This window comes from Schistocerca gregaria, chromosome 4, assembly GCF_023897955.1.
Source record: "Schistocerca gregaria isolate iqSchGreg1 chromosome 4, iqSchGreg1.2, whole genome shotgun sequence".
NCBI classification, from domain to species: Eukaryota; Metazoa; Arthropoda; class Insecta; order Orthoptera; family Acrididae; genus Schistocerca; species Schistocerca gregaria.
Window position 1 is genome coordinate 433206950 of NC_064923.1, and position 22599 is coordinate 433229548.

The 22599-nt window shown below is 36.8% G+C and overlaps 1 protein-coding gene across 1 annotated transcript in view; it reads left to right on the plus strand.

Annotated features, from left to right (window-relative positions):
* The window catches only part of LOC126267346 (E3 ubiquitin-protein ligase MYCBP2), a 1244949-nt gene that overhangs the window by 1113676 nt on the left and 108674 nt on the right, over nucleotides 1-22599 (plus strand). The window contains exons 60-62 of the mRNA XM_049972469.1: nucleotides 8106-8196; nucleotides 13831-13945; nucleotides 17355-17545. Coding sequence (XP_049828426.1) covers nucleotides 8106-8196; nucleotides 13831-13945; nucleotides 17355-17545 — 397 coding nt within the window. The remainder of the gene's footprint in view (nucleotides 1-8105; nucleotides 8197-13830; nucleotides 13946-17354; nucleotides 17546-22599) is intronic.

The window sequence follows — 22599 nt, forward strand, 5'->3', positions numbered from 1 at the left end:
TCCTCTCCATCACCAGCTTTTAAAAGCTATGCAGATGGATGTTATCCTTACAATACTTTCTCCATTCCTGTAATTGTCCTGGCCTCAAACTATGGTAACCTACTCTCCCCACTCCCTCCACCTGACAGTTTCTGTACCCTCTGGCCCACACCTCCTCCCAATTCATGTCCCCTCACCCTTATTGTATGCCACTCTACCAGTGCACCCACCGGTCTTTTTCCCCGTCTTTGCCCAACTCCTTTTCTGCTCCTCATACCCTCCCCCTTCTGTCTTCCATAGCCTATTGATTATGCCCCTGGCAGCCTTGTCTGACACAATCTAGTCCCTATGCACTCCACCAGAGAGTTCTTTTCTCCCCCCTCCCCCATACTCTCCTATTCCTCCCCCTGTCCCATCCCACCACTTAAAGCGCATATTCAAATAAAATGGTTACAACAAAGGAGAAATTACTAGAACTTTCAAGTGCCGCCGATGACATTCACCTCTTGAATTGGTGGAAAAGGCCAAGCCAGCAGCATTCCTTCTATACTGTGGAGTAACTACCAGTGAGATAGGGAAGGTGCTGAAGAGCCATGGACTGGGACCAGTGTTACAGTCCACCTCCAAGACAAGAGATGTGTTACATCCTGTTAAAAACAACATAGGTCATTGAGTTCCTGGTATGTGTGATGTCCCCTGTGAATGTGGTAGTATTTATGTGGGTCAGACCATTCACACTATTGCTGGACATTGTATAGAGCACTCATGTCATACCAAACAAAGAGAACTTGGAGAAGTTGCCCAGAAAATGGGCGCAATACAATTTGAAGAAATAAGAGCTTTGGCTCAGACAACATCATACTGGGATTCTGTTGTCAAAGAAGTAACCAAAACTAGAATAAACACCAATAATTTTTAGAGAGGCCAAGAGTACATACATAGTAGGGCATGGGAGTAGGCTTTGGACTTGGACAGTGATTGAAAGCAAAAGCATAGGCTTGATGCTTGCAGGGATGCTGGAGTGGTAGTTTCAAACGTGATGCCCGCAGCTCGCGCCATGTGATATCACTGCTGTCATGGTGGGACAGAGCCACTAGGAGCTGCCGAACTTGTCTTCCATGCATATACCACTCTGGCCTTCCCTGGAAGGTTCCAAAGAGCTGCCATTACATCTGAATAAGCAAAACACCTTGCTAATCCTTGCAGTCAGTGATTCCAACTCCTGATGATGATGGTGAAGATGACTGTTGAAAGCTTAAGTGTTTTATTTGAAATGATGTGGCTTGTAAACCAAGAAGATTTTATTGAATATCCTAGAAATATTTTTAGATATGGGAGGCGGTTATGTGCATCATGTTTTGCCTCGTCATATTTTTAGATATAAGAGGCAGTTATGTGCACCATTTTTTGCTTCATCATTTGGAACTTCTATACACACCATATCCTCAATATAGTCATTTTTTCTTAACATTTTGCCATCAAGATTAATATTTCTTGTGTTTGAACTTGGTTTTACAATGCATGTTGCATGACAATTTCATGGTCATCAAAAATTCTTCCAAAGTTTTTACTGTTTGCCCATTAAAAACAGAATATTGTATTTGTTTATTTCTGTTTGTGTGTTTGTATTAACAGTATTTTTCACATTCGATCCATTATAACACATACTGATTGGTTTGCACAGTTTTTTTACCAAAAATTTGCATTTATTACTGCTTATTATAGACCTTATTTCATTTTTCTGTGGACATGATTGATTTAAAGGTTTGTTTTTGTTTTCCAGTCCATTTACTTTGATTGTGAAGAAAATTTTAAATTGGATTTTGGACCCACATTGATTGTTGTGCATGCACTGTGGCACTATTCTTGCATTTGAGGATTTATTTTTGTATAATACTTCATGCCAGTTACTTGAGAGTTGGTTTATTTTGAGAAGAAGAATTTAAGACTCTTGTTTACTTATTTCTTTTCCAAGTTTTTCCATATTACTACACAGCACACTGATAATTAATTGAAGGTTAGAAATACATTAATTAAACTTCATTATTTTGTTCACGTTATTTCCACAAAGTTTACTTTTCCCCCACTATTCATGATTTCTGAACACTTTGAGCCTGATTCAGACACCAGATTTGGTCTGTTGGTGGCAGTGTGCTCACCATGTATTTCATTATCACACTGTATGTTCTGAAGCTTGAAAATGACACACTAGTTTTTTTAAACATGTATGTTCTCTAATAACACAGCAATAATTTGTTCTTTACAGTCCTCTCCAATAAGTTTTTTAACATCATCTTTGCTACATTTTGTGCAGAACCATATCTTACATTCTGGATCCTCAATCACACAATTATATGATTCATATTTTTACATTTAATGCACAGTATACCTTTGTATGTTATCTTCTTGCAGTGGCAGAGATCTGAGTGCAACATATTATGTGATTCGTCACAAGATGATGAAGTTGATGTACATTTGAAAATGATGTCATGGTTACTGTGTCCATTATTTTCAGTTGCATGTGAGTGGTTATAAGTACTGTGAGGTTCATTTTTCTTGAAGTAAGAACTGCTGCAGAAGACAGTGGAACTCTGTGACAAATTTTGAATACAGTGTATTATTGAGAGCTGTTTGGACAGTTTTCTGTCAGATGGTTATTATATCTTGGTAATTAAAAGTTAATTGTATGTTATTGACTATTCCTAAAAAATATTTGCACAGCAGAAGCAGTAAATAAATATGAAGTTTCATTTTTCCACAATAATACCATTTGTCGTGTGTCATATAACATGGAAAGATAATGCAGTCGTGGAGCTGGGAGGTACTGAAAGCATTTACTTAACCACCAGATAATTTTCTTTATTTATTCATCTGTGGTACAATGTACATTACGTGGATGTCAGCAGAAGTTGATGAAATGGTTCTTATTACTGCAACACACACAATTTGTTTGCAGCTTTAAAGTTCTTGTAATTAATCCTAATTATTGTTACATATTAAATCTTAATGGATGTTACATGTTCAAGGATATTAAATGGCAATCTACAGATATTTTAAATATTCATTTGCAGTGTTGTAATTGTTATTTAATAAATACTTCTAAGCCTTTGGCTGAAGCTGCTAGGATCATTTCGATCTTTAATTTGCTCTGGCAAACTGTTGTACAGATTTAGTCAAGTCAGTGATGTGACACATTATATTGTGTTTTAGACCTTTTCCTGTTTTGATGTACATAGTGACTTGATCTGGTTCCACACTCATGTATGACCTGTTTGTGGCATTACATTTGTAAAGAACAATATGAAGAGGATAGATTGCCACCTACCACTTAGAGGAGGTACTGATGGGCAGACAGACACACAGTATTTTTTTCAATGTGCCCATCTACCAATCAATGACTTCTCTGTGTGGTGAGTAGCAATCAGTCCTTTTTATAATGTTGATATTCTGAAAAATATACTCACGTGAGACAGTTAGAATTTTTAGCATTTTATATTCAACAAAATGAGCCTTACTGTTGCTACATGTTATTATTTGTACAGCCCTTTTCTGTACCTTGAGGACAACTTGGATATTCCCAGCACTTATTCCCCAAAACATTATCCAATAACTGAGGATTGAATGTATGTAGGCTACACAAAATAGGTCACTTTGAGGTATGAAATGATACTAGGATTCAAATGGTGCAACGCACTGGGAATATTTTCTTTGTCAAAACTTCACATGTTCTGTCCATTCCAACTGGCAGTCTACATCCATCGCCAATAATATAGTCTCATTCTAATAAAGAACTGTTGACTTTTAATCTAGAACTGTTGTCTTTTTCTTCAATTAGAAACTCATATAGCTTGTGTTTCTTACATTTAGTGTTACTTCACTGTCTAATGACAACTTGTGGACATTTTTGAGAGCGTTGTTGGCTATTTTTTGTCATCTTTATAGGAATTCATTAATAAATTCAGAAAGGGATTTGATCTAACACAGTCCCCTTAAAGATGTCTTTATTAATATATTTCAGGTCTGGTAAATGTTTCACAAGTAATTGTTTAGATGTATGCGAAATTTCAACTTGTTACACCGTATTTTCCAGGTCAGACTCAATCTACTTATTTACCACAGCTCTTATTCCTAGTACCTCTGATTTGTGTAATAAAATTCTGTGCTCAACAATGCCAAAAGCCTTTGACAGAACCAACAAAATGTCTGTTATGTGATCATCTTTATGTAGTGCTGCAAGAACATTTGTAAACTATGTTACCGCAGGCTCTGTACCTCTTCCAGGCCCGAAACTGAATTGTTCATAGTAAAGATTATATTTATTTAGGTAATCTATTAGTCTGTTTTTCATTATTATTCCTATTATTTTACAAACAGAGGACAGTATTGAAATTTGTCTGTAGCTTTCTACATTTTCTGCACAGTAAATATTTTACTTTACTGAAAAGATGTGCCAACATTAATCAGACAGTTGTTGGCACCTCTCATTATTCATTTGTCCCCTGGCTTTAAAAATCACGTGCTGAAAGAAGAAGCAAATTTTTTTCACCCAAAGCTAAAATCCATTGTCATTTATTTTGTCTTGAGACTAGCATCATTTCCAGGTAATGAAAAAATAAAATTCTATAATAAAAGTCTATAATAATGTAAATAAAATAGAAAGAAACTTCCACTTGGGAAAAATATATTAAAAACAAAGATTCCAACACTTACCAAGCGGGAAAGCACCGGTAATAGGCACAATAAATAACACACACACACACACACACACACACACACAGAATTTCTAGCTTTCACAACCAACGGTTGCTTCTTCAGGAAAGAGGGAAGGAGAGGGAAAGACGAAAGGATGTGGGTTTTAAGGGAGAGGGTAAGGAGTCATTCCAATCCCGGGAACGGAAAGACTTACCTTAGGGGGAAAAAAGGATAGGTATATACTCGCGCGCGCACACACACACACACACACACACACACATATATCCATCCATACATACACAGACATATATATTTTTACCATGTGGAAGTTTCTTTCTATTTTATTTATAAAATATATCTGTATATATTAATTCAAGTCACAACTCCTCTTGTCTGTCTGTATGTGCAGGCTAATCTAAGGAATAACTGTAAGGATTATGATGCCGTTTTCGCTAACGGATACACTGATTTGTGAAGAAGGATTTTATATTGAATTTGTAAATATGTCATAAAAATTGTCTGAATTGTGATGAATTAAAGTTAAGATGTGAAAATGATGCCACTGCCACCTAGGGAACAGCCATCATAACTCGAGAGAGCAGCAGTGGCTCGAGACAGCAGAAAGCATCACCAAATTTGCATGTGGTGTGATGGCCTAGTGGTAGAGCATTCAGCAAGAAACCAAAAGGTTCATGGATGGAATGCTAAAGGTCACTTTTTTTTCACTGTGCCTTTTAACCTAGTATTTACTTCTCGATAATGTGGAGATACGCTGTAAACGAAATGTTACTCATATTCCACGTTATGCTGTAGCTCTCCTTTCCCTGGTTGGATAACTAATTAGGGACATGCAAGTTGCCTATGTGACATCCAGTTGATTGCAGTCATTTCATAACAACTGTGTGTGTGTGTGTGGGGGGGGGGGGGGGGGGGGGGGGCACGTTGAGTCCAAAACCTGCCGTTTTGAATTACGTATGCATACAGTGAAATATGTCATTTATATAAAGCAAGTTTTGCAGCAGCGCAGCAAATTACTCAACTTTCAGCTTTCTGCTATCTATGAGTCAAAGAGAGATATGAACACAATTCTCTGCGTGGTGGGTTGAAAGATGTTATTTGTTTGGTCAGTTTCAAATTATACAGAAGATTGGTAAACAGATCTCTGCTGGGGAAAAGAGATTTAGGTCTCTCAAAGATCATAAAGACATGAGCAAAATCATCTTGAATGGGAGTTGGAAGTTTATTGTGGATGAATACATGAAATTTTGTAATTTTTCTACATGACAGCAGCTTCAGGCTGCCAAGTTCTGCTTTCCTGAGATTATCAGTTGCAGTTCACATTCTTAATTCACTATAAATTCTTGAAACAACGGACAGTGAATTACTCATCTTTGGAAGATTGTAATAAATATTAGCGATAACAAAAAGATATCCACCTCGTCATATGACGGGAGAGTTACAAATTGAAATAATCAAGTATTCGTGACCAATAGCTTCCTGTCAACAGTGTGAGAACAGTTGCATATCAAAAGAACATGTGAATCCAAAGAATGTGATGTTTTATTTTTTATGCTTCAAGTAAAGCATTTTCCATAAAGTATTTCAGGAACTTTGCCTCATTTACATAAAGTGCAGCACAGTAGATGACTGAACTTCCAGCTTTCTACTTTCCTTGAATCAAACCTAGATGTGTACATCATTCTCTGCATGGCACAGTGAAAAAGTCCGTGATAAAGAGGCCACAGAAAACAATTGTGACAATGTGTTTCAGCAGTGCATCAGAATGTGTACTAAGCTACACACGGTGAATCCTCTTTGTGTGTGTGTGTGTGTGTGTGTGTGTGTGTGTGTGTGTGTGTGAGAGAGAGAGAGAGAGTGTATGTGAGTGTGAGTGAGTGTGGCACCTCAGTCAGCCTCCGATAAATACTGACACACACACACACACACACACACACACACACACACAAATATACACCCATGGCTGACATACAGTATTAACATTGGTTATACACATATTACAATGTGCTCCCCTCATTGCCATGATATGTCACTTCAAACACTGATTCTATATGGGTAACATAGCATTCATGACTTAGAAAGCATTGTGTAAGTTATATGAAAGTGATGATATTCATCTACTTAACATTGGCAGTGTGGTTTCAGTTGCCTGGGACTACAGTCGTATGTGCTAGTTGCACTTGCATGTGTGTGTGTGTGTGTGTGTGTGTGTGTGTGTGTGTGTGTGTGTTGTTGACAAAGGCCCTAATGGCCAAAAGCTATAATTGAGAGAGAATCTTTTTATTGTGCTTATCTGCAACTCAGCATCTCCGCTATATGGTGAGTAGCAACTCCTTCTCTAATATTGTAACATTGTTCTCTGAATTTTGTTCATGCCCCTGAAACAAAGTATGCTACACCAGTCAAGTTGTCTGGCCATAGATACTTAATGGTAACAAGTGTGAAGCCAGGTCATGTCACTGACTAGTACATAATTAAGCATAGAATAGCTAAAGTAACAAGAAATACTAATAATAATGCCCCCATGTAGAAATAGGTAACTATCCTATATACAGATCCTCTCATTATTCTATTAATCGCTCCTCTTCCCCGAAACTGGAAGACAACTCCATTTAGTGTTATTGGCACATCAGACCCAAACTAAGGGGCAGAAATACAACACTTTCCTTAACATAAAAGATTTTACAATTTCATTAAACAAGAAACTCATTATAATTACTTGTTCCAATAAGCAGTTATTTGAAGTAATTACTTAAGTATATGGATGTTTTTGAGTTCCCTCTCCGAAAGATGTATAACAGGGACATATATGTAAAAACAAAGATTCCAAGACTTACCAAGCGGGAAAGCGCTGGTAGACAGGCACAATAAAATAACACACACACAAAATTTCTAGCTTTCGCAACCGACGGTTGCTTCTTCAGGAAAGAGGGAAGGAGAGGGAAAGACGAAAGGATGTGGGTTTTAAGGGCTGTGTATGTGCGGATGGATATGTGTGTGTGTGCGAGTGTACACCTGTCCTTTTTTCCTCCTAGGGTAAGTCTTTCCGCTCCCGGGATTGGAATGACTCCTTACCCTCTCCCTTAAAACCCACATCCTTTCGTCTTTCCCTCTCCTTCCCTCTTTCCTGAAGAAGCAACCGTCGGTTGCGAGAGCTAGAAATTTTGTGTGTGTGTGTGTGTGTGTGTGTGTGTGTGTGTGTGTGTGTGTGTGTGTGTGTGTGTTATTTTATTGTGCGTGTCTACCGGTGCTTTCCAGCTTGGTAAGTCTTGGAATCTTTGTTTTTAATATATTTTTCCCATGTGGAAGTTTCTTTCTTTTTTAGGAACATATATGTATGTATTTTTACAAAGGAGATCTGAAATGTAAATAAAATCTTACCATTTATTCATTGCCATGTTCTCTCTTCTTTTCAGGAACAAAACAAAGACTATAACAATTATCTGTGCACAGCATACATATCCCAGAATGATATATATTCACATAGATAACTGCCGTGATTTAGCTGTAAGTATAACTACTGAAAGCATGAAACCATTTAAAAGAAGAAATTGTTACTAGTCTTTTATCTTATTTAGCATGTTATTGATAGTTATTTTTTGATTCAGCTTTCTGAAACAACAAAAACTTGAATGACTGAGGAATATCAAGGAAAATAACAAATGCAGAATCAAAAAGATAAATAAAACTGCTCAATTTTCTGTTACAGTGTACATGTGTTTTAATTTAATTTAAAAGTAGTTATGCTGTTTTTAGCTAAGGAACAGATGTATTTTGCAAATGCTATTCATGCATGCATACATGCATGCATGCATTTATGTATACTTTAAAAGTGAAGACAGAGTCTTCCAAAAGTTAGAAAAGTTCTCCGTATTTTTTATGTGCCTATCGACAAGTCAACACCTCTGTTCATTAATTACTGGACAGTTCTTGTCCGCGTCCAGCTTTCGTGTATGTTTTTTTCTGATGGTTTGGTTTTCCATACACACTCCAAATACTATGTTTACTCCTGATTTTTGCAAACAATAATTTTGTCTTCTTGTAGTCATTTCATTGACAGTAACAACATATTGTCCTCTTTATCTGCTTTATTTCCTTTTTTGTTCCCTGTTTTGTGTATTTTGTTATTATTATTATTATTATTACTATTACTATTTATTGTATTTGCTCTGTTGATTGGATGTTATACAGTGAGTGTACTAGTAATACAGTGCAAGTCAAGTGAAAGATTACAGTCAGTATTATTTGTGAAGTTTAAGTATAATATAGATCTTCTAAGTACAGTTGGCTGCACATAGTATTACATCCCACAGTCTACTATCATAAATTTATGTGGTTTCTTAAAAACAAATAATAAATAAGACTAAACGTTTTATCTTCCCTTTGTATAACTAAGATTCCAGCCAAAGCTGCAGTTTGCCTAGGATGCCATAGTGTGGAAGCTTTTTAAATGATGTGTTGTGCCCTGCACACTGAAATGCTTTTGCAGAGTCACAGAATATCCGTTCAAGTAGTATTTCTCTCTGTGGAAACACCCTCATGAAAGAGAAAATGTGAAAGTGTCAGTAAGCTATTTTGTGTTATATTGCTATAGATCCTGTCATACACTATTCTCTCAGGTATCTTTGAGAATACTTGGAGCAGAATGATGGTTCAATAGTTGAATATTACATACCTCTCACCACTTTTATGGATTGGTATCACTACCACATGTTTAATGTATGGGGAAGTTTTCATTGACTGGTTACACAGTTAGCAGAAAATGTGATGGTTTAAGCCTGCACATGGTTTACAAATCTTACTTCAAACACCATCATATCCAGAGGATTGAATACCTTTGTGTAAATTTATGATTTTTTTTTTTTTTTACATTCTATTTAGATGTTGTGCTTTTGAAATGAAGTGCTCTGTTTTGTGTAGTTTGCATGTGATGAAGCAGTACTATGGCTTCTGTGATGGACTGTTTGTAGTGGCTCCATGGTTTTTCACCAACAATGAGAAAATATTCATTGAATTCAGAAGAGGTAGTATTTTGATTGCTTTGGTCTGATCCATTGATTGATTGATTGATCGATTTTAACAGGAGAGCTAAAACAGCTTAGGTCTGACTCGCCACTGCCTGCACCAAAACTCGGTTTATTGTGTGGTATTGCTCCCTGTATATCTAGTAAATCCAACCAGTGCCCTTAAATAGTGCAAGGAGTCCCTCTACCGGTTTTTTGTTAGACACAATTTCTTCAGGTCTAGTTGCCCCGAAGATTCTGTATCTTTTACTCTCCAATGCCATGCATTCAAAGATTAGGTGTGATGCAGTTTCTTCACCCTTATCCCAGATCCTACATTTAGGGTCCTCTTCCATCATACCCATTGTGTGTAGGTGTTTTTTGAAGTTCCCATGGCCGTCATGAGTTTGATCCCTTTCCTGTTCAATCCCATGATTACAGAGCTCCTTTTAAAACATGGCTTGGGCTACATTACCTTGGTCCAATATCTTACGTGCTGTTTTCTGAGCCAGTTCCATAGTTCTAATTTGATCATAGCCTTGGTGATTGTCAAGACAGGTTCCTCTCCAATAAATGGAGTTGTTGCCCCCATCCTAGCAAATCTATTGGCTTGTTCATTGCCACAGATCCTGAGTGGCCAGGGACCCACAATAGGTACATCCTATTGCTTCCCTCAGCTCCTCCAGAGCCCTGTGGCAATCTGGAACAATCTTAGATCTTGTTGCAGGAACTGCTAATGATTTTAGGGCTGCCTAGCTGTCTGAATAGATGTAGATGCTACGGTCATTGTAGCACCTACTCATATTCTCCTACACACATGCCCTGATTGCAGTAATTTCGGCTTGGAATACAGAGGCCAGTTTCTCCAGGGAGATGCTGCTCTCCAGTCTTGGCTGAACCCCATAAAACCCTGTCCCAATGCCTTGACCTGTTTTCGACCCATCGGTGAACCAAACGTCTCCCGTACAATGTCGAACTGTTTTCTCCCACTGCTCCCTACTTCAAATTATTATGTTGTAAGGCTTGTTGAAGCAGTTGGGAGTTATTATATAGTCGGCGAGCATTTCCCCAGCCATTCCTATATTTACCTCACTCACTATGTGTGTGATTCTGGATATCCGAATGAGACCCAGTTTTGGCCAGTTTTAAGTCTGTATGCCCCAGCTGCTGCCTCCATCTTAACCCAAAGGTGAAGTGGAGGCATATCCAGCATGGCTTCCATTCCAGTGGTTGGTGTGCTGCTAATTCCGCCCGTTATGGCTAAGCAGACCAATCTCTGCACCTAAGCAATCTCTTTAGCAGCAAACCCCCTGTTCTACTTTCTTCCACCACACTACGGCCCCACAGGAAATCCTAGGTGTAACTTCTGTGGTGTATATCCAGTGCATATCCCTGGGGCTTAGGCCCCAGTTTTTGCCACAACCCCTCCTATAGTTCAATTCTTTTATCTTGGCAGCTCCCGCATGCCCGCCCAGACGCGGGAGATTGCTGCGTTGCCAGTTGCACACGACGCACGCGCCAAGAGAAGCAGTGCCATAGTATAGCATAGTTATGTTTAGGGGGGAGCACGCAGTTCATGAAGTAAAGGCACCACGGCCGCATTAACCCTTTCGCTGCTACAGAGACGTGCTCCCCGCATTTAGCACTGTGCGCGATTTTGTCACTGCTCTGCTCGCCCTTGCTGACACATGGTGTTCCGACTGCTTTGACACTCTTATCATTCAATTACAAAAAACTATTTGGCCCAAAAATGAGATTTTTATACATCTTCTTGACTGATTCCTTCCCCCCATAAATGACTTAATTTTTTCTCAATGTTCAACCCAGTTATTATGCAGCATTAAATATAGTAAACCATTGCACGAAATTTTGAAGAGTTTGCACAGGTAAAAGTCCATAACGTATACTTTCCATATGGTCGATTTTAGTTGCCACAATGTTGAGAGTGAAATGTGGACAAGATACCTAAATTTCATGTAAAATGTACTGTATAACAATATCTCATTTAATTTAAGTACCACATATGTGTCATATGTAATATTGAGAAATATCCCGTCTTTCGCTACTGTAATACAAGTTTTATTTAGAGCGGACGCGTTTGGCTTTATTTTAAACAATCGAAGTCAGTTATGGGGGGAAGGTATCAGTCAAGAAGATATGTAAAAATCTAATTTTTGGGCCAAATAGTTTTTGTGAAATCGAATAAGTGTGTCAAAGCAGTGGGAACACCATGTGTCTGCACAGGCGAGCAGTGCAGTGATGACAAAATCGCGCACAGTGCGGAATGCGGGGAGCATGTGTCTGCAGCAGCAAAAGGGTTAATGAAGAGATAGGGCACTAGAAATTTCACAAAATTGCATTCAAATGAATAAAATTCGTGAAGTAAGATACTTCGATATTGTTTTTAAATGAAGAAAATTTTAAGCACCACCCAAGGATTGAAATCTTCACTTTCCAATTACCAACCCAACACCTTAACCGTTACGCTAATGCACCTCATCCTACAATGTACCTCTATGAGGTCTGTAACATGTCACGCAAAATACTGACAAACACTTGGTATGACTATGAATTACACACACTTTGTCGAAGTACAATAGGAAATAAACAATTACCGCTGTTCTTTATTGCAAAAAAGCGGTTCGTGAGATTGATACAAACACCTTTCCTTGTTATCGCCTGAATTAGGAGTCTTATTGCTTGTTTGGTTTAATTAATTAATAGAATATTAAGCAATTGGTATAAATAATGTTTTTTCCAAACTTTCTATAAAAGAAAGTCTGCTATCAAGACACTGCTTTTGTTCTATTACTTTATTTATGATTGAACGTTTCTAAAACTGAAGACACTCGTCCGTGCTCTGCTCTGCAGATGAAATCTGGCAACGTCGTTCTCTGTTCGTTGGCTGACTTTGTTTTGTGATGTCAGATGCGCAGAACGAACCTAAACTCGGCCACCAACATAAATGACGCACACTTTAGTACTCACTAAAGTGCTTTTTGCCTTGTGTGTGTCTGTCGTCTGTTTCTAACAAAGACCTTATGGGTCAAAAGCTTTATTTGTGACAACCTTATTGTTGTGCCTATCTGCGGCTTAACATCTCTACCATATGATGAGTAGCAACTTTCCTTTTCATAATACTGTTAATTTAAATCATCAGTAGCTTTCCTTCGAGTTTGAGGAGGTGTGCCCTAAGAGCCTGTAAGGAATTATTTCCATTATAACCATCACAAATATGTGAGAAATCTAGAATAGCACTTAAGTCTGAGTGTGAGGGTACATCATTAATCTTCAAATAACAGATGGTCTGAGCAATAATTTACAAATGGAAAAAGGAGAAAATGTTCAATGGTCAATAAATTGAAACTCTTTCTTGCATCTGGTTTTATTTAATGTTGGGATGCTGAATTCAGAGCTTCAACCAGGTTTTTTCTATCATGTCACGTTTCTGAACTACAAAATAGTAATGAAATATCATAGATTTAGTGTAACATATTTAGTGAACCTTAATAAAACCAAAGCATTATTCAGACATTTATATAAAACATCAAACAATTCTCTAAAGTTTGTGTGTGTATGTGTGCGTGCGTGTGTGTGTGTGTGTGTGTGTGTGTGTGTGTGTGTGTGTGTGTGTGAATGTGAGGGAACTGCTTTGTCCACGAGCTAAGCAAGCAATGTCATTTTCAGTTTCTCTATTGATGGATGGTTTTTAAATGGTATGGTAAGCTTTCTGCAATAGAATAGACTCCATTGCAGATTTTGTATTTTATGAAGCTGTGAATGAGTGTAGCAACACATTTTCCACTGGCTTATCATATGTCTTATCAGAGAGGTAGTGTATTTATTCCGAATTTATCAGCTGTCAGTCTGATTTTAGTTAAGTCCTCATTTGCATTACATTACTCACTGGTAGGGTCTTCTATAGGATATAGTGGTGAAGTTAGCATGAAACCATAAGACATAAAGTTTCATTTTGTGGTAAAGCTAGTGAAGATGAAGCTGGAGTATAAGTAAGAAGCAGTATTGGTTATGACATAAAAAATTACTGAATGTTCTGGCAAGAGTGCTTACCAAATTCAGACATAGATTCCAGTCTTTAAATAGATTTACTCTGTAATTTTTTTTTTTTCATTTACAGAATAAAGTGTCATGCGTCACATTCCAGTCAGGACCTAATATGGATGAACTTTATAAATTACGCCAAGTGGAAGTTGAAAATCGTTCAACAGGATGGGTTAGTTGTCCTGTACTTGGTAAGTATAGGTTAGTTTTTCGTAGCATAATACTGAAATGAAACATTTCAAATTTAGAGCATAGTTGTAGAATATTACTAAATTTAGGGACACTTAAATTTCAATGAGGCCAAGAAAACATGTGAAAAGATAGTTATAAAAAATTTATGATTTGCTGAATCATTTTCAGTTGTATTATTTTATTAGAAAAGTTGCTGCAGTTATTTTCCTTACAGGTGTTTACTTTTTAAAATGGTGTTCAAGCAACACCTTTAATATTTACTCCTTCATAGATGAGAGAATGAATATTCATTTGAAATGTAGTCTGTGTATTATGACAGGTATTAGAAATAGACATTAATGGTGATATGCCATAGAAAATATTACAAGCTAAGTTTTATAGTCATGTTAGTAACTAACAACCCATTGCGAATTATGGAAGGGCTCAGTTCAATATATTTTGTGCATCTTGGAAGACTGTTCAGTTAAAATCAATACAGTACTTATATAAATAAATGTCTAGCAGAGATGTCATCAATGATCTTGGAATTCTTAAACTCACTTCATGATTTTTTTATTTTGTAATGGTTTTTATAACTGATCACCAAAATAAAAATTGGTTTACTTGTAATATATCTAAATTTATATTCATACTCTGCAAACCTCTGTTTATGCAGGCAACTAACCATTGTACCATATATTAGTGTTTCTTCTTGTTCTATTTGTGTAGAAGAATGACTGCTTAAATGCCTCTTTGCATGCTGTAATTGTTCTAATCTTATTTTCACAATCCCTAAAAGAGTTATGTGTATTGGGGTGCAGTTTAGCCCAGCTGCCTCACATTATACTGCTTCTTAAAACTTTGACTGGGACCATACTAGATAAAAATATGCGTTTTTGTTATGGTTTGAAGTAGTGTTGTATATTCTGATGCCACATTTTCTAAAATGTTATCTGCAGAAATGCTGCAAGGTATGATAAATAAATACCTGCTGATTCAGAAATATGCATTTTTAAAAATTATGCAAATGTCTCAATTTGGTAACTGCAGAGCCCCTGTTAACAATAAATAGGGCTACATTCAAATTGTTTATTGGTAACTGATACCTTTTCACAGTTCTAATTTGTCTTACTCATAGAATTGTTTATGAATAGCAAGTTATTTCTGCAGAGAAGCCTCTGTGCTAAATGTATAAGAGATTCATTTATGTCCTTTTTTTGTAAACAAACAGAGCAAAGCAGATTAACATTGATGATGGTTAATTGTTAATATATCTTTTAGATGCAATTTTCGATAACTACTTATCTCTGTTGATGTATATACCCTGGACATTCAACACCCATGAAAGTTTTGCATAATAAGATCTTTGGAACAGGTAGTGTGAATGAATGACAGTATAAAAATAAAAGAAGAATCAAATTTTTTTGATATCTACTGGTTGTCTGCAATCCTTAATGAAGATTATGGAATGATAATGGAATTTGCACAGATTACAACTAGGTTGAATCCTTTCTTGAGTTTAGTCTGACATTCACTTTCATTGTACTCATAAACTCATTTGCATTCATAGAAATTTTCCGATTTTGCTGCATGTTGAAATTAACTATCTATTACTTATTATATTATCCATAATTGATTAACATTAAACGATTATCTCACTTAGAAGAACAGGAAGCAGGTAATGTATTACACAAATTAACAACAATATATGTCTCAGTGAAATAAGCAGTTGAATCAACAGTCCTGTTTAACCACCATATTTCATAAAAATAGCTCTTTTTTCTAGAAGCTATTCATTTTTAACTGCCTGTTCGATTAAATGAATGATTAATTGTTTGTTGCAATTGGTTGGAGGTACAGTGTGTAGATGGTTTATTATGATATTTTCATGTCAGAGTTGTACTTATATGATGAATATAAGCTGTGTGATTTAAGTTTTAATTTAATATCAGTTTTCCCGTTACAGACATGGTGACTAGTAAGGGTAGGGCAAATAAAAGTGGCCTGGAGAACAGAGTTCCAGTGTACAAAGAAATGAAAAAAAAAATACAGTACTAACATGACTATAGCAGATGTGGAAAGTTACCACCATTCACCTCTTGGCACATTTGGGCCCTAGTCAGCAAGTTGCTGAAGGCAGATCAAAGCTGGACTACTGGAATTGCTGCAGTCTCATCCAAAATGTTCTGCTGCAGTTCTTGAAGACTGTGAGGGTTGTTCTGATACACCCACTGACAGATCAGATGACCTGGATGGCCAGCTAGGGCCACGTCCAAACTGAGCCCTGCTAATAACTCTGCAAGGCATGAAGATTGTTTAGATGTGATCCAAGATTCGGCCAGCTGGTAGGCAATTGTTCCATCCTGTAGGAAGTAGCTATAGGTCTTTCTCTCCTCCATAAATGCTGCCAAAAATGGTTTCAAAATGTTGACAATATGACATACCAAAATCAGTATCTGGTGAAAGGAGATGGGGAAAATAATGTGAGTTGCAGATGTTGCACACCAAACCCCAGCCTTCTGACCATGCAATGGTGCTTTGTGGAAGTTATGTGGATTGTCCGCTGCCCAGAACCTTTGATTCTGTTTGTCGACATAACAACACTGGCGAAATCGGGCTCCATCAGGCATAAAGAACAGATCCATATCCAAGCCATTCATCATCATTTCAGTGAACAGCCACTCACAAAACTGGAGGCACTGAATAGCATTTGCTAGTTTTAATGCCTGAATAACAGGTACTTGATAGGGGTGTATGTGTATATCCAGGCAAAGTGTTTGTTTGCATGATCAATGCACTATGCCAGTCTCTAGCTACAGGTGTTGAGGTGATTTGGTAGAACTCTGAAGCATGTTCTGGTGAAGTGCAGCACATTTCCTGGTATGCAGGTACAGGAAAGTTTCTTGACTTGTTCAAAATAGATCCTGTCTGACGCCATTTTTGGGCTAAGCATTGCATAGCACTCTCTGCTGGCACTTTGACACCATTAAACTTCTCAGGAAACAGCGAACCAGATAGTTTCCATGACTTGTTGTCCCATAATTTTCCAAACAAACACCCATTATTCCACTGTGAGTACCATTGTACCCTTTGCAATGCTCCACTCACACTGACACCACCAACACTTGAATCGGTGTCAATCTTGTAGTGGCTGTACACATGATGTGCATGTCACAGGGTGTGGCTATAAGCATACATTCACATCCAATCATATCCACTCATCTGGGTGTCTTTTATTTGCCCCACCCTGTATACTAGAACCTCCATATATCAAATTTAATTCCACAAAAACCTTAGAATTTCCCAGGAAACCAATATTGTTTGTGGGACAAATATGTCAGCATGCTGTTACAATGTTTTCTTGAATATCTTATTTTAAACATATTTTCAATGATTGAATTTTCATCTAAGTGATGTCTCTTTTCCAAGACGGTTGCCACTCAGTAATAAGGCTTGAAATGAAAGGGCCTGATAATTCATTAAGACTAAGGCAAATAAGAGTCTTAGGTGAGGTGGATGGAGAGTCTCTCAAAATTAGTCGACAACATAGTGCCTCAACAATCCAGCAAAGAAATTGTGAAGCTGAGACCTTACGAGTATTTAGATTAATTACATCTCAGGTGAGTGATGAAAGATAATATTTAAATTGGGTTTGATTATTAGCACATAAATCAATAGAAGTATTTTTTCTTGTTTTGTCATCCATCAAAATCAGATCAGAGTTAAATCTTCAAAGTATAGATCAGCACTGCTGCATTCAGTGGAAAATTATGATTTTGCACTGTGATGTTGGTGTTATACTTGTGGAATGCTTCTTATGGGGGTCTTGAGTCACATTTTTTTCCTACCAGTTATGTTATATGGCAGCTTCAGTGTTTCAGAAATATTAATCATTGTCACGTTTTGGTAATGTCAGTCACTGTTATTTCCATTTTGAGATAAAACATTGTTAATTCCATGCCTTATTCCACTGTTTACCCCAATTACAGTGTAAATGTATATTCCACTGCATTTTGTTTATTGGTTTTTTATCTTGCAAAGTGGCCTTATGTTTAGTAAAATGACATTGTCCTTGGTGCACTGATTGTGTCAAGAAACATAGACAACTGATACATATTTTTGTGGAGTGTACTGAAAGAGAAAACTTTAAGTTTATGGAAAATTAAGATATAAAACAAATAAGAGTTACAAATGACATAACTGTAACAACTGATACAATAGAGGCTTTTAATTACAGTTAAATTGCCAGTTTTCATATTAATATTAAGTAATGCACCCATGCACTTCAACACAGAGTTTCTTTTACTGTTTACATACTCCTAGAAGACACTAGTGTTTTGACTTATGTGTAATAGTGGAATTGATTTACTTCTCATGGTTGGGGTTCTCAGTCATCTAAAACTTTGTAAATGAAATCATACTACTTGATAATGGCGATATGGCCCAAACTGCAGTAGTGCAAATAAGTAACTTTTATTTCTTTAATCATGTGACTGTATTGTACTGTAGAATGTCAAATTTTTTCAATGAAATTAGAAATGATATTAAGGTACTCTGATAACAAATGTTTACTCCAGATGATGAGAGGGGGGAGGGGGGGGGGGGGGATACTTGTGAATGTGTTTTCCCGCCATATATCTCAGTCCTAGGTACACACTGTACATGAGTAGGAATTTGGTTGGATTCATTTTAAAGATGTTAATGACAGAAACAGTAGATATAATTTATGCCATTTGCACAATGTACATGGTGTTGCTCTCATTTACACAGACACATTCTTGTAGTTAAAAGACCCAACACACAGATACAGTGATGGCATGTATACATATCAGAAGATTTTTCTAAAGCAGAGTGTATGTAAGGTTATTTTTGGCATTTTTTTCATAATATAACTGCTGTATACATGGCAAGATATTGGTGCTATTTATATAGACAGTTTGCATTATTAGTTTTGCAGTATACCATTTTATAATGACCACATTGCCGAAGTTGCAATAGTGCAAATAAGTAATTTTTACTGTAAAATTCAACTATGATGTCCTTTACAAAAGCAACTGGCACTGACAGCTTTCTCTCACTGCCAAACTAGCCTGACTTTATCAGAGGACAACAGAAATTAGACCTGATACATAAAGTTAATGACTTGTGGAACAGAACTCAGCACAGCGAAGACAAAATAGAAAACAATACGATATTAAAGTGAACGACACATGCCTTAAATTGGTACCAACATGAAACAAGTAAATATCAGTCCAAAGTTGTACACATCTTTGTGCCTTTTGTCATCATATTACTTCCATCAGACACTATACCTAGTGTCTCCATGGAGTGTGATTACTACTTTTTCTAGCATACTGCCATGTTTTGATGATCAACATAATCCTCAAATTAACAACAGCAACAAAAATAAAAATAATGAACAATATTTGATACCTCAACAATTAGTGTAGAATTTTCCAATTTGGAAAAATTGCCTCTTTGTTCTCCAAATGTATCAGTAAATCCATGGTCTGTCAATGGTAGCAAATACAAGAGTGTGGTTTGAAAAGTTCTCAGAATCACCACAACAGGTCAGTGCTAGTGCAACAAATTGTTCATGTGATATTCATTGGACTGTTTCCTGTAAACACATGCCACATCAGTGCTCTTGGAAGAGAGCTGTGGCAGTTATGTGGCTCTGTTGTTGTTCCTGCATAGTGATTTGCGAAGATGGAAAAAAATTGAGATTAGAGCAGTGATTAAGTACTTCATAAAGAAACATTTGAAAGCAAAGGACATTCATGCAGATTTCCAGAATACCCTGGGGGACTCTGCTCCTTCATATTCAACTGTTGCCAAGTGGCCAAAGAATTTAAATTTGTTCGGGAGAGCTTAAATGATGATCCATGCAATGGTCGGCCAAGATGTGTCACTACTCCAGAAATCATTTGCAAAAGTGCACAAAATGGTCTTGGAGGATCACTGATTGAAAGTGTGTGAAATTGCTCACACTTTCCAGATGTCATCTCAAAGGGAACATCACATTTTAACTAAAGAATTTGAAATGAAAAAATTATCTGCAAAATTGGTGCCATGGCTCTTGACACTAGTTAAAAAATGCGTGAGAATGGACACATCGGTACAATGTTTGGCCCATTTTAGGAGAAATGAACAAAATTTTTTGCACCGGCTTGTGACCACAGATGAAACTTTGGTGCACTACTATACCCCAGAGAAAAAACAACAGTCAAACCAGTAGAAATATTTTGATTCTTCACCACCAAAGAAAGCAAAGACAATTCCTTTGGCGGGAAAGGTCATGGCATCAGTGTTCTAGAATGCCAAAGGGATTCTGTTTGTAGATTATCTCCCCTCTGGGCAAACAATTACTGGAGAATACTATGCTAATTTCCTGGACAAATTGCAACAAAAGGTATACGAAGGAAGGCCAGGTTTAGAAAGGAAGAAACTCATCTTCCATGAAGACAGTATGCGTCCGCGCACATGTGCCGTTGCCATGTCAAAATTACACCAGCTAAGGTATGAATTGTTGCCACACCCACCTTATTTACCTGGTATGGCTTCATCAGACTTCCATCTCTTCCATCAACTGAAAATTTTCCTTGCTGGATGATGACTCATTTCAAACGAAGAATTGATATCCGGAGTTGACAACTATTGTGTAGGCCTGCAGGAAACTCATTTTTGAGATGGGGTCAAGGCACTGGAACATTGTTGGACCAAGTGCATTAATCTACAAGGAGACTACATTAAAAATTAAAAAATGTTTCAGTGCTGTAAGTACTTTTTTAGTATTCCGTTCCAAGAACTTTTCAAATCACCCTTGTAGTTTGCAAGTATTTGCTCATTTTGACATTTTCATGTGAGTTCATCTACATATGAAATTTTGGTCTTTTTAAAGCCACATAAGAATAATACATAAAAAGGGAAGATCATACTGCAAGAATAACAGACTGGAACTTCTAAAAGTATTAAAGCGTACATATAGTGATCTTGAAAGAGGATATAAGATGAACATCAACAAAAGCAAAACGAGGATAATGGAATGTAGTCAAATTAAATCGGGTGATGCTGAGGGAATTAGATTAGGAAATGAGACACTTAAAGTAGTAAAGGAGTTTTGTTATTTAGGAAGTAAAATAACTGATGATGGTCGAAGTAGAGAGGATATAAAATGTAGACTGGCAATGGCCTTGAAAGCGTTTCTGAAGAAGAGAAATTTGTTAACATCGAGTATAGATTTAAGTGTCAGGAAGTCGTTTCTGAAAGTATTTGTTTGGAGTGTAGCCATGTATGGAAGTTAAACATGGACGATAACTAGTGTGGACAAGAAGAGAATAGAAGCTTTCGAAATGTAGTGCTACAGAAGAATGCTGAAAATAAGGTGGATAGATCACGTAACTAATGAGGAGGTATTGAATAGGATTGGGGAGAAGAGAAGTTTGTGGCACAACTTGACTAGAAGAAGGGATCGGTTAGTAGGACATGTTTTGAGGCATCAAGGGATCACAAATTTAGCATTGGAGGGCAGCGTGGAAGGTAAAAATCGTAGAGGGAGACCAAGAGATGAATACACTAAGCAGATTCAGAAGGATGTAGGTTGCAGTAGGTACTGGGAGATGAAGAAGCTTGCACAGGATAGAGTAGCATGGAGAGCTGCATCAAACCAGTCTCAGGACTGAAGACAACAACAACAACAACAATAGTGATCTTGAGTTCCAGTTTTATAAATCTGCTTTTGAGAAAACACAAAATATTTCTGTCCCTTTGGTAAAGTAGATATATTTCCCCAAATTTGTGACAGCTGTTGACTATCTGTTTATTTCTTATTTTTTATTTCAGATATTCCTTTTTTCAGGGTATGATAAATCATTATTGTTTCCGCTTCTTTGTTTTTATCTGTGTTTTCCTTTGGGCCTACACTTCTTTCATTCTTCAAGAATCTCATTCCTTCTCTTCTTCTGTCCATTTCCTCCTGTTCTTGATTTTTTTCTATCCTGAAAGCCTCCATTTTCTGTTGGTTCTTTAATAAGTGTTTTGTTTTATACTGTGTCCAAGTTGACTCCTACATTTTCAATATCTGTTCCTACTTCTGTCATCCACATGAATTTGGGTTTGTAATTGTCTATTAAGTCAAAGATTTGTTCAGTTGTTCTGACATTATTCATGCTGCATATGTGTCCATACAATTTTAATCTCCTTATTTTATTACATCTATTAGTTTTTCAACTTTCAGACTTAGTTCTGTATTAAATCTTAATTTGTATTCTGATTCGATGCTGCTTATTGCCTGAATATTTTTTAGGCTTCTTCTTCCAATTTTTCTAATTTTTCAAGCTCTCCCTTCATTGTCAGTTTAAGAGTTATTGCTGCTTAGAGTATTTCTGGTCTTGCCACTGTTTCATTTGTTCTTTTGTTATTATTTATTTATTTATTTATTTATTTATTTACTTGAGGCAGAAGCATACACATGGTATTCTACAAAAATTTAGAGTTTCAGAAAATAAAATAGAATGAGTTTATACATATAAAAACATGAAAAATTTAAATCAAATAGTCTTTGCCCAAAAACGAGCAATCTCTACATTTCTCTTGTTATTTGATCAACTCCTCCTTGCTGCAAGAAGTAGGACAAAGTAAATACTGACACAGATCTCTGTACTTCTTTGCATTC